At 37.2% G+C, this 13752-nt stretch overlaps 1 protein-coding gene across 7 annotated transcripts in view; it reads right to left on the bottom strand.

The window, feature by feature from the left end:
* AOPEP (aminopeptidase O (putative)) overlaps positions 1-13752 on the bottom strand; it is a 190685-nt gene that overhangs the window by 66290 nt on the left and 110643 nt on the right. For all 7 annotated transcript variants that reach the window (XM_061456324.1, XM_061456331.1, XM_061456330.1 and 4 more), the window contains one exon: positions 13305-13388. In XM_061456324.1, the coding sequence (XP_061312308.1) occupies positions 13305-13388 (84 nt within the window). The remainder of the gene's footprint in view (positions 1-13304; positions 13389-13752) is intronic.

Below are 13752 nucleotides of genomic sequence, written 5' to 3'. Positions count from 1 at the left end.
GTTTTAGGAGCCATTCCTACTAAGAAGAAACACAGAAGGGCTCACCTCACCCAAAACACTCCACAACCTTCAGATACAGCTAATTTTTAGCTAATCTTGTCCATATTTCAATCAAGAAACAAAAGGCTCTATATAGCCACTGTTCTCCCCAGAAACCCAGTCCAGTTATCAAAACCATCAGCATACTGTAAAAATATTTAATCTGGATAAACATTCAAGAGTTGCTCAGTTTTCATTTGGATAACCCCCTCCCTCCCATCCCTATTCTGGAACAGCCTACTTGGTAACAGAAAGGCCTACTTCAAAAGCATTAGTCCTCACAAGATGACTGCACCTTCCTTTAGAATCTAAAATAACTGACAGAACTACTGGATAGAGCCAGTATGTCCTGGGGTTTTTGGCCACATGTAATCCCCTGTTCCAAATTATAATCCTGTTTTTATTGCCGATTAAGTGGAGATACTTTCATGAAGTGTGATTTGTATTTGAGCTAAAATGAAATCACCACATTCTCAATATAATTTTTAGCATTTTCCTCGCATTTAAAGATGCCTGAAATCTTTAAAAAAAAATCTCACAGGCACATTTCTGGAGAACCAACTCTCTGCAGTTTATATTATTTGACATTATCTTCCACAAGAACAGATGCACAATGGTACAAGAAAAAAAAGAAAAGGACAAGTGCAGACATTAACCTTTTATCTTCTCCTGTTTTGTCTTAGGCAAACCACAAAAGAAAAAAGCTAAACAGAGGTTTAAATCAGGTAAAGGATAGGTATTCATAACAGTAGTTTATCTATAAACATTCTCTATTTAGAAATAGATATTCACCCTTTCTTGCAAGGGGACGAAAAAAATCTTCCCTACAAAGCAATGAGGAAAACAAAGGCAGGGAACATGGTAAGAAACCAATGTGAAAATGCAGGCAGATGGGATTTCATGCAGGACAGGAAATGAAAACAAAAGGACTGCATTTGCTATGAGGTACTATGGAAAGACTGACTTAATGACTGTGTGCTCTACCTTTCATTTCCCTGCAGGCACCCAGCACTAACCCTGACGCCAGCAAGGGAATAATTCAGCAGGAACCATGGAAAACACTCAAGTGTGGGCAGGTGACTGACTGCCAGAGTTTTTAACATTGCTTTCTCTAATCGCACATCAATGAACTTGTCAAATAAATGGCTCCTTCCAAAGAACAGCAGAATTCTGTCTTGAAAAGGAAAAACTTTTAGGACAGCTGTGATGGGTCATTTCAAAGTTTAATTTCTACCTGAAGTGGCATGGGACATTTCTTTCATGATCCTCATTCATAATATAACATGAAATACTGGCAGAAATAGCTTTAGCATCCTGCTATAAAAAAAAATCACAGCAGTATAGATACAAAGCAGGCCAAGGAAACAAACAGGAAGTCCACTTGGCCATTGCCACTTCACAGAAGACTTTTTCTAAAGTATTTAAAAAAAGACAACAAACAAAAACAAACACAAAAAACCCCAAACATTGTCTGGCTGAAATACATGGATGGCATGCTTACATGAAGCTTCAGGTGTTAAGGAGAGAGAGAGAGAGAGAGAGAGGCAGAAACACTTTTTGGGGGGGGAGGGAAGAGGGAAATCCTGAAGGAAGGGAAAAAAACTTGGGCAAAGACATCTGAGGGGGTTGAGGGTTTTATTATTTTTAGAATTTAAAATCTCTTAATCTATGTCCCCTCAAGTCCCATAAATAAGAACCTTTTGTATTCTGAATATATTTTTGACCCAACAAAGAAAACATACATAAAAACTATTTGCATCCCAGTTGCCTGTTGTCAGTCACATGCTTCATAAAAACTTCAAATAATTCTTCTCTTGTAACCATGCCTAATTTAATATGAAAGTCAGAATTTCAGCTCTAACCCTCAGGGGAACTCAGCTGGATTTACTGTTAAATCTTTGCCAGTGTTTTGGAAAGAGTCTGCATTGCAAAACACCCACCCAGTCCAATCTTAACTAAGCCAAGATGACAAAAAATTCAACAAACTGGAAAAAAAGCCACTTGTATTATATGCTAGCCTCCATTAATATGAAGGATAACCTTGTAAGGGCATCTTTAATTGACATTCCCTTCATTTATTTTTACATTCCCATCCCCACCTCTAACACTAAAAGCAAACATAATTAAGTAACCAACTTCTCCTTGCTCGTAACTTAAAGCAACTTTATTACTATGTCCAGTTTGGAGTGTTTTGCAGGCCAACGCAGAGCTGTCTGTAATACTGCCACAGGAGAACAGAAGCCTCCCCAGTGGAAAACGCAGGTACTGGCCAAGCATGCGGAGCACACTTTGACTCTCCTTCGACAATTCCTTTCCTATGCCTAACAAGATCTCGTCAGCCAACATGGGAGTAGCAGTGAGTATTACAATATCTCAAGGATATTGTTTGTGTTGATAATACTTCACGGCTTGGTCACTTCCCATTTTGTGACTTACAAATTTACAAAAATTGTAAAACAGAATCACAATAATGAAAGTGATGGTATATTGATCCAATGTCCCAGCTTCTCTCCAGTTTTTTCTTCTATGTAATGAATACTGAACTAGGTGGGGGGTTTTGGTGTGGGGTTATTGGTTATTATTTTTAATCTGTAGGTGAGTAATCCACAGTTCACCTATGGCCATAATCAGGTCTTTAACAGATAATTACAATGTTATAGCAAAGTAAAACTCACTTAATGGTCTTCAAAAGTAACCCTTTTTCAATTCAGATTTGTTAAATCACAATGAGTTTTTACTCTGTCATGAAAAGACATTTTTACAACTTGTTAATAATTTGTCTTATTCTGAGGTTTGAGGTAATAAAAACATTCAGATGAAGATCACTTGGAAAGACATAAATTGAAAAACACTAGCTTCTTATTGATGGAAGGAATACAGCCAAACACTGGCTAGGGTAGTGGTTACAGAAACGCACTGATGCACACAATTTCCCTTTAGTTTAAAAAGCGGGATACAAACTAAAGCAGTAGCAGAAGTGAACTGTATGTGTAAAGGGACCTACAGTTCACTTGTCAGCTGAGTGCTTAGGTGGGAAATAAGCAGGGTATAAGCAAAGAAGGAAACCAGAATTCCTGAGTCCTAATGGCTCAGCCATCTTTCTGTCACAACAAACGTGATGTCATAAAGACAACATAATTATGGAGCAACAAAGTGATCTTTTAGACACAATCATCTCACTAGACTACAAGAAATGAAACTACTTACTGTCATTTACACCCACAATGAGAAGAATCATGGATACATTAGGGAGCACTTTCCTCTACACCTGAAGAGTTCAAGTCTGACAATCCAATATAAATTGAAGGTTCTTAGTAGTTTTTTAAAAAACTAAAACCCAGGCACCAAAATAAAGCAAAAAATCGCAAGCATATGGCACTATGGAAGAGTAAACAATATTGCTTTCAGGCCTAGCCAAGGGATTACTGTCACATGAGGAAATCAAGGTTGACTTTTAAAAATCTAAAAATAATTTTAAGAATGCTTCCTGTCTCAATGCTTTGGACAAGAGAAAACAAATGAAAAGACTTAGTGTCTACACGCCATCTAGGTCATTGGTATTACGCAACCTCTCTTTTTAAAAACACTTCAAACAAATTCCTATTGCAGATATTCACAGGCTTTAACTGGTGAAAAACAAGGACAAGATATGAAATATAACCTGGAATTACAAAACTGATTGTTTTCAGAAAAAGTCCCTGTGTCCCCAACGAACTGTTACAGAATCAGACAGCCTGATCAGATTTAATTATTAAATAGAACATGTTAGGTAGTAACTGGCATGCCACTTCATACCAGAAGGCTGGATCACTATAGAGGACACTCACACAAAATACTTCACTCTACCTTTGCATAGCAACAAACATCATTAGGATAAGCATACCTCTACAGCAAAGAATTATGTACGCAATTGTTCTTCATCACAGGTTCCAGATATGCACTACTTCCAAATTAGTAAGACAGGAGCAAACTTGTCCATCATACCTCTTTCTGTGTGGTGAAGACACCACACAAGCACACTTCTGCCTTCTGAACTAAGTACCATACCTCCAGCACCCTATCATACCATGCCTGAAAGTTTTACAATCAAAACTGCTTGCACTGAAAAAAACATGATTTAGTAAGCCTTCACTAATTCCTCTAATCTCTCTTTGTGTTGAAAGTTACAAGACTGCATACACTCGTTTAGATGGTCAAAGACAAACAGGTAAGTATCTGTCTGTTAAATTATTATCCTTTAAAACACACTCAAATCAACACTTACGTTTGATATTTATAACCAAAAGCCACTACCCATAGCCTTAATTACTAGAAAGCATGTTCTACTGCAATACTATCATGGTTTAAGCCCAGTCAGCAAGTCAGCCACACAGCCCGCTCTCTCACTGCTACTTTCCTCCCTCCCACTCCTGCAGGAATGAGGAAGAGAATCAAAAGAATATAACTCCCACAGGTTGAGAGAAGAACAGCCCAATAACTAAGGTATAATACAAATCACTACTGCTACCACCAATAATACCAATAATAATAATGATAAGGGAATTAACAAGGGAAGAGATTACAACCACTCACCACCCGCTGACTGATACCCAGACTGACCCCAGCTGTGATCTAACCCTTCTGGGTAACTGCCCCCAGTTTATATAGTGGACATGACATGCTGTGGTATGTTGGCTAGTTTGGGTCAGGTGTCCTGTCTCTGCTTCCTCCTGGCTTCCTCTCCTCCCTGGCAGAGAATGAGACTCAGAAAGTCCTTGGTCAGACTCAACATTACTGAGCAGCAACTAAAAACACTGGTGTTATCAGTGTTGTTCCCACACTGAAAGTCAAAAATCAGCACTGCACCAGCTACTAAGAAGGAGAAAAATGACAGACACTGCTGAACCCAGGACAAGTATAAATATCGATAAAATGAAATCATCCCATGCTTAACTTCACCTTTCCTGTCACTCTGCTATACGAACTCTCATAGTATTCCTGCGGAGATGAAGTCACAGCACCAGCTTCTGTTCCCATCTCTGCTACGGGTTAAAATATCACCAACCTACTCTTACTTTGGCAAACAGACCACTAATTGCTTCATGGACAATTGTCTGGCTTAATTCTTCAGTGAGAAAGTGCTCAGGTGAAGGTTTGTGTTAGGAGACCAAACCTGAATACCTCAATCCATTTCCTTGCTTTGCCCAACTTTCTTGGGTGTCTTTGGACAAGCTCTCTAGCACCTCCATGCCTTGATTTACAATCTGTAAAATCAAGTTAAACATTCTCATTTCAATTCTGAAGGACAGAATTTAAAAAGAGATGTTACATGCTATTTGGGTAGCTCATGCAATGGTAATGAGGTCCCAACATACAACACCTCTCCCAGTTAAAACACTCCAGGCAAAGACAAGTAAAACCTCCTCTTCAATCAGAAAATTGGTCCCTTGGAAAGATCTTGAGGATGAATGACTAAGGCCTGACTCAGCTACACCTTTAAATACATGACTGTCTTCAATGAATTTGTCAGTACAGCCAAAGCACAGGGAAATCTCTCAAATTTAAACAAAAGCAAGACATTCACAGTTATGCAGAACTGACACTGAGCTGGTAATATTTTCTTTCAAATAAACAGAGCCTGGAAACATCTAATATTCTCTAGCTTTATCTCATATCCTTCTGCAATACGGATGAGAGAACTTAAGGTAGTCATCAGTCTTCCAAACTAAGTCCTAAGCCACTTTTTTCAGGTATTTGTATTAGGAGTAAAGAAGGAAACCCACACTATGGCAGACTGTAACTGCAATTGTAAGAACACCCTACATGGGTGTCCACCACATTTGCAGCATGCGACCTGGAGTACATAGGAGACAGTTCACAAAACCAAAACATTAAATTTTGTAAGGAGCAAAAGTAATGAAATCTAGTTTCTTAGAACTTGTGTCTCATAGGCTCGAAGTGTCAACAAAAGTGTTTCCTGTGGTTGGTACAGTCATAACATCTTCTCCCTCATTTGTCTGTTAGGATTCCCAGAAATGATAGAGCACTTCTGCCTTGCCTTTATGTGGGCTTTTGTCACAGGCAATTCTTACAGGAACATGGCAACATTAGAGCACTAATAAGTTTCAATGAAAATGCCCAATACGTCCTCAATTAAAGGCAGAATAGGGATAATTACACATACAGAACAACATTAATTCCCTAAGCTTCTTTTCCATGAGCATTTTTTCTGGATAAAAATAAAAGCTTCTCTTGAAAATGCCTGTTAACAAAAACACAGCTATAGCATAGGAGAATAACAAATTTCTTGTACTTACTGGCAATCATTTATGAAACAAATTATGGCAAATTGAAGTATCATTACCCTGTGCTTCAAGAATGCTGTTCAGATATGGAGATGGCCTGGGTCAACCTCGATATAGGACAACAACCTGGCTTAACAGTACAAAGAGAAAACGAAAACATCTGTTCACTCATACACTGCAGTGCGACTGCAGCTCCAATAGACAGATATTAGACTTGAGATATATGTCTTCTGAGATTAAAAATACTATTTGTATTTATATATCATATGTAAACATATATAGCATAAAGATCCACGCTAATGTTGAGATACTGTAGTCTAATTTCAAATGTTGCTATGGGTTTCACAAAACCTTTAAGCGAATCATCTGGTGAGAGGAACTAGACAGTTGTGAGTAGTCACTCAATCTGTCCACACAAGAAAACTGACACAAGAAAATAGATATGGCACTGACCAAATGAGTATAGTACAATTTACACACTCTTAAGAATTCAATCACATCTGTTTAATTAAAGCAATAAAACATGTATTTGCTTTTAACAGTGAGCTACCTTCCTGCTCAAAGATTCCTGGGGGGCTAGAAAGAGAGAATGACAATATTGTAAGTTGTACCCATGGTTACTTTTAGTACTACTACCATCAAAAAGTAGATTAATGACTACCAAAACCTTTTTAACTGGTTTTATAAAAGGCCTGGCCTTTGCCTTCTGTGCTTATATATTTCTTCCAATAACTATGTCCACACTTACAGACTGCTATATATGTGCTTTTACTATACACTATGTGAACATAATCTAAACTGAAAAAGACATGAGGACAATAGTTAAGACTCATTATCCTACTGCTGACAATGTGTAATAAATGTAAGACTGAAATAAAACACACATAAAACTGAAATATAGCACACATTTGAGCCAGCAGACCATTAAACCTCCTCTGGAGTCATTACAGTCAATCACATCAGGAAGAACTTGGGGACATTTAAATCAAATGGATCATTCAGCTGCCATGCACAAGAGTATATTCTCAACTAATAAAAGGTCCATAGGAAATTCTGTAGAAGAAAAATTACGGAGTGTTTGAATGCAGTGTACCACTTTTTTCCAAATGTACTAAGTTGCTCCAGTTGGAAAAGCCCTGAAAGAGGCAGCCTTCTTTCTGCTCCCAAAACTCACTATATCACCCCTCAGAATTCACTGTATAAACACTGGTGCTGGCAGACATTTGAGAAGGACTAAAAATGATCGAATAATTCTTGGTTTTCTCATGTTTTGTAAAGAACAAAACTGCTCTAATTTTCCATTTCCTGTTTTATTAAAGCAAAAAGGTATTTGTAAACTAAGGTACAGAAGAGCACATTTCAACTGCCAAAAATCTGGTTTTAAAATTAGAAACAACAGCAGACTGAAAAGTTAGTGGCATTAGTTGATCTTGGTAATGTAATTCATCTTGTTGGTATCATATGATATCATGCACAAAAACTGCCTAATTAAAATGCCTCCAGTGACACAGATTGCCAAACAGTGCCCCATTACAGGCATGTAACTAACTCTTCCTACAAATAACAGGAACAAAACTCTTTACTAAAACTGCCTTTTTCTTTCCTGCACAAACCTTGTATTTTACATTAAAGTTACCTTAATCTTTCACTGCAGAGGATGGCTGCTGTCTTGGACAGCTATACTTAACAGTGATGTAATTATCTGTAAATTTAATTTCAACACATGGCCATGTGGCCTGAGTTCTCCTAATTTAGAAGTGGTCATCTCAGACACTGGAAGGGAATGCATGCAAAGCTGCTTCACTGAAATGTGGCCTAATACATAAATACAATCAGAACTATTATAATTGTTTTGATATATATATATTGTGTATTTTAATATATATATAAAAACATAAAAATGTGGCCTGAATGTGGCCTAATAGGCACATTCACCCTCTGACAACATGAAAATAACACCCATCTGAGACACTCGATGTGAAATATGCCAGCAACAGCACTTTTTTCTTAAGAGAGATGGGTGCTACTAAAAAGTAAACTGAGATCCTGACACAACACTACTGCAAATAGGATAGAGCTTGTACTGCAGTCAGAACTGGACTATTTTTTTTTTTAAACTATTATGGCTCAATCAAAAATTCAACTCAAATTTCTAAGGTGGTTTTTTTTCACATAGTTTTCTTGTTCTATTAAATGTTTCTTAAGTGAACTCTGAAGCAGCACTATCCTAAAAAATACTACTTTTTTGAAGCTGTACAATTATAGTTTCCAAACAATCCATAATTACAGATATTTTTAAAGGGATGGAAAACGAAATGCTGAGAATGTTTTGTTTTAATGGCCTGAAATTTTATTCATATGTATTCAGGGCAAAAGTTTTTTCAAATGTCAGGCTTTATTTCTCAGATAGCTTAACAACATCTGCTGCAATTCAGCTCTTGTGCATGACATGGGTGTAAAATTTTCCATCCAAATCCCAGTTTGCCACAAGAATTAAATGTTATTCGTAATCAGTGAAGGCCATCTAATACATTTACAGGGTTCCTAGAAGTTCTTTGAGATTAACAGAATTTGGAAAGGCCAGGTACAGCAAATGGCTCCACTGAACACTCTCTGAAGAACACTTGAGGACTTATTGCCATATTTCTTCTAGCTATTAAGCACTTCATAGTGCACAAGCACAAAAGATGTTTTTCAGATTTGATCCTTACTCTGATTCTCTGATTGGTGGACTAAAGTAAAAACATTCATTTCAAGAAACAAAAAATGCATGGTAATTAAAAATCTTAAATTAATTTTAATTTATGTAACATTCCTTTACATAAATTAGCAGAAGCATATAATCCTGAATTACTTAGTTAAATAAAAGCTCTCTTTTACCATGTTACAGTTTCTTCCCCCTACCTATGTTTTGCTAAGACTTCAAAATATTTTCTACTTGAAGTATAACACCACATTTAATTTTAACGAATTATAAGATTTGGCTTTAGAGTTTCAGTTACACTGGCGAATTTGTTGTTAAAGGACAAAGCATTTAGCATTAGTTATACGTATCACAGTTGGTTTTGCTTTGGTTGTCTGGGGTTTTTTATTGGAAACTTGACAGCTATTTCAAAGTAACTTTTTCTTAGGTTATTAACAGAGCTTAAATACTGACAACTGTAAATCTCTTGAGTGAGAAGAATGATCAATAGGAAAAAAAAATCAAAGATAATACATTTTCAGTAAACTAGTGGGCAAATTTTAAACATGTGAAAACAGTATGTCTGAGAAAACAGAAGAAGTTATTCTGGAAAAGCTGAATTACTCCTCAAAGTTTCAGTATAGAAACAAACTAAAACTGAAAGAGACAAATGCAATTTTGATAATCTGCACAAATCATATTCCTTATCTGGTATATAAACATATGTTTCAGTGCTCTCCCTAACCACTGTGTACCGTTGGTATCTCATCCTATGACACTTTCTACCATAGGCACACTTTCAAAGCAGCTTTTATATTCTAATACTGAACTTCATATAGAAGTGAGTTAGTCTCTTAATAAAAAGGTACGTTTCCTCTCAAATCTCACAGTGGATACAGATCATCTGCTACAGTTCCTTTGGACTGATTGAAAGATTATTTTCTTCTGCCTAACACCCAGCATTGGCATAGATAATTGAATTCTTTTTTTCCAAGCAGACAGTGTCCAGTATCGCAACAAAAATAATAGTAATGTTTAGCATTTCTATCACACTCTTCATAAATAATGCAACACTAACTTTAACTAAAACTAGATGTGCTGACCAGCAAAATGATAAGATGAAGAAACAGAGTTAGATTAAGTGAGTGAAGAGAATGCATGAGGAGGGGTGAAAAAAGCAGAAATGCAATAGGTGAGTGTTTTCAGGCTTATGTATGTGTACACACACATCGTAAGAAGAGTATCTACAGAGAGCCATGAACAGAAATCAAGGTGGGCAAAAGGAAACTTAGAAAAAGCCAACTGAAAGAAAGTAATGAACAGTACTGAAGGTGACCGAAGGAGACAAAGGAGAACAGAGAAAGGAACAGGGGTGAAAAAGAAGGATTGTAATAAAGGCTACTACGAAAAAAATAAAATCCTTCAGAAACAGAGCAGTTAAAAGGTTGAAAGGGAAAAAAAAAAAACCTCAAAAAAAGTCAGAGAGAAGAGGAGCAAAAGAACAAGGGCCCTTAGACTAGAAAGTCTCTCTCACCCATGGAATTTGTTAACACGGCTGCAATCCACTGTGTGTGGATCCACACAGGAGAGCAGCACCACAACTTTCTACATGAGCTTCCCCGCTAGTTTATACGTTTTTTATGTGTTTACATATGCAGTTAACACTAGCAGTTACACAGTTCTTATCCATCACACACTATCTTCAAATGTTCTTTAAATACACGTGTATGTAAAGTCGGCTCCTACACACTTAACTGTTTAGAAGGCAACTTTTTTCAGTAAGTAATTCCCCAGTAATTGTCAGCAACATTTCCTACACGATTCCATTTCACTTATTCCACGGAGTTATCTGTCCTAAATTTTATACTTGGACACAGAAGCACTTGCTTTGATTTGGCGGTGTCTCAGTATAGCAAAGCCATCCATCTTGTATTAGAAAAAGGACTTCCTACGACAAAGGAAGAAAAGTGATAGAGGAAAATTGGACAGCAGAGGCACATGAAAGTTTAGAAGCTACATTTAGTAAGTTAGTGCTTGTTTTGAAAGGATAAGCAGGATCAATGTGAATTTCAGTTTTCTACGTGTAGCAAAATACATCAGAATCCTTATTTTAATCATACTTCTGATGTAAGCTGGTACCAGCACTGACTCCTCTGTTTACTTCTTGCTCTGCTTCTCGCCTCCCTCTTCTCACTCCATGGTTTTATTCCTACCTCTGCTAATTTTTTCAAGGGCACCCTACTTTCCATTACGTGCCTTTTTCTTTCTTGTTGTCTTGTTTACCTCCAAAGCACTTCCACGGCTTTATGATGTCATTTCTGCTACAAGCCAATACAGACACGACTGAAAAATCAAGAATTCTAGTGGAAGAAAGGTTCGCACTATCCACACTGACTGGTGCCATGCTGGAAACCTACTTGTAATCAACTCCAAACAAAACAATACAATAAAGATCTGCCAGCACCAGGGAGTTCCCTTGTCTTTTTTCTCTTCTCTCAACTGTATTGGAGAAGTCACCGTTGCAAAGACCGCACTCTACAGCAGATGAGGAATCCCACCCTTGGTGCCTTGCCAGTGGTTCCACTACAAAACATATCATTACGCCTTTTCGTTTCCATGGGGTTAAGTACCCTGACAATGCAGTGCTGCGAATCTGCACTCAATTTCCAAGAATTATTAATACTTATAGATAACAGAAGACTCTGTGTTCTTGCCTTCAATTTTAATTCACATTTCTGCTCACAGACCTTACTCAAGAATTACTGTTTAAAAAAAAAATGACTATACCTTAGGTCTCACATTTCTAACAGTAAAGTAGAACAACTTCCCACCCCACCCCACCCCCCCCCCCCAGCAATGGTATTTTATTGGTACAAAGGGGTTTTGCACTAAGGAAGCCTTCTCCAATAGAAAGGGATGAGAACAGGTATAACAGTATAAGGTACCTTTAAGACTACTTTAAAGAAGACATAGCAGGGAACCTACTTTGCACCTTTAAAAATTACATAAAAACGTGCAGACTGTAGCTTGTAGTAGGGCTGTATGTACTCTGAATGCATTTTGCTCTCAAATTCACACAGTGATACTTTTTTAACTTTAAAATTCTTCATCTTAAAAAGATTGTAAACACAAATGCTACACACACATGCACACAAACATTCACATACCAAAATATAAAGAGAAATGGAATTACTTAGTGCAATAGTTTATGCTGTCTCTGTTTAGATCATGCCATTAGCACAGCACCACAGAACATCTTCCCTAAACAATGTATTCCAGTTACAAAGTAAAAGTAGTAGTGAATTACAGGATGCTATTTGGTGGTTTTTTAACTCACCATGGAGCTCATAAATGCCCACACAACAATGCACTTCACAGACATTTGTCATATACTGCAATGCCCATACTAAGGCAACACATTCAGGAGTTGGCAGCCATGCTATCAGCAAGAATTTGGCTACAGAAACAGCAATGATTCATCATGCATTCTAGAAGCACTGTCGAAACAGTGAAACAACACACTGCCATTTTAATCCTTTAAAGGTAACAGGTTTAAAAAAAATAATTCTAAATCTGTTTGTAAAAGAAAACAGCTATTCAGAAAAGTGTTGGCTAGTCACTTACCTCTCTCTACACTGATTTAAATGGTCAACTCAACTGTACAGAACAAATGTATCACAACAGCTAATAAAAAAATCTCTGGGTTAAAGATAGTTTAATTTAGGCTGCATTCAGTTTTAAAAAATCTTCTGTAGTAATTATAAAATAACCATCTAGGCACATTTTCATTAATAGAAATCTACATTGCAAATAGATTATTTCCAAACTCACCCTCTGAATTATGTGACAACAGCATAGTTAGAACTATTTGTTTCAATGTACAGATTACATCTATTATTGTACCAATATCCACAATGAAAATTGTCAGCTACTAGTAACTGAACATATGCAAATAGTAGTAGGTCCTGTCAAAAGCTCTCAAGTTCTATTAATTTCTGTGATGAAAGCACTCTTCTCTTTCTCCCTCAGAATGTTACAGTTAAAAACATTAACATCCAGTTAAAAACTGGAACATTCTGAGGAAGTTGTCTTCTAAATTACAGATGCCTGAAAAAATTATTGTTTCCATTGTAATTACTTAGTGACACTCAAACTTTTACTAGTAATGCCTTTTCACTGTCACCTTGCTGAAGACGCTAGAAAACACCTCTATAAAAGTTTAAGAAGGTGTCATGGGAAAGCATTTTGGATCTGCCACCCTTCGTCTCATTATACAAACGTACACTGGGAACCCTTACCTTTTGGAAAACAACTTCATCCAGCCTTCTTCTCTTTTTGCCACTTTTTCTCATCATCTGGTTTGTCCGAATCCATTTTGTGACCTGGATTAAAACCATAGCACTTTTTTAGCATGAAGATGTGACCCAAGCTCAGCTATTCATTAGTAAGAAGCTATAAACAGACTCCAGACAATTTTTTTCCATTGCTTCACTACAAAGACGAACAGCACTTCTGCCCATCTAGAATGACATGGTCTTAGGTGATCTGGTTAGTTACTTGTGCATGGTCAAAGTGTGAGACGGTGCTCACCTCCAAGCTTTCAGTTTAAAAGTTCTGGGCACAAGAACATGCTTGAGGACAGACCGGGCTGCCAAATGGAAGCCCGGACAGGAAGTTACCACTGCGGTGCGCAAAAATCCTGGGGAAAATCTGTGCTTCATCCCATACACCTTCTATTTCAAGTAA

The sequence above is a fragment of the Pezoporus flaviventris genome, unplaced genomic scaffold (assembly GCF_033815535.1).
Source record: "Pezoporus flaviventris isolate CSIRO_AGI_PZ_B2104156 unplaced genomic scaffold, CSIRO_AGI_Pfla_v1 ptg000022l, whole genome shotgun sequence".
NCBI lineage: Eukaryota > Metazoa > Chordata > Aves > Psittaciformes > Psittacidae > Pezoporus > Pezoporus flaviventris.
Note: the sequence above shows the minus strand (reverse complement) of the source record. Positions and strands in the feature narration are given on the sequence as shown.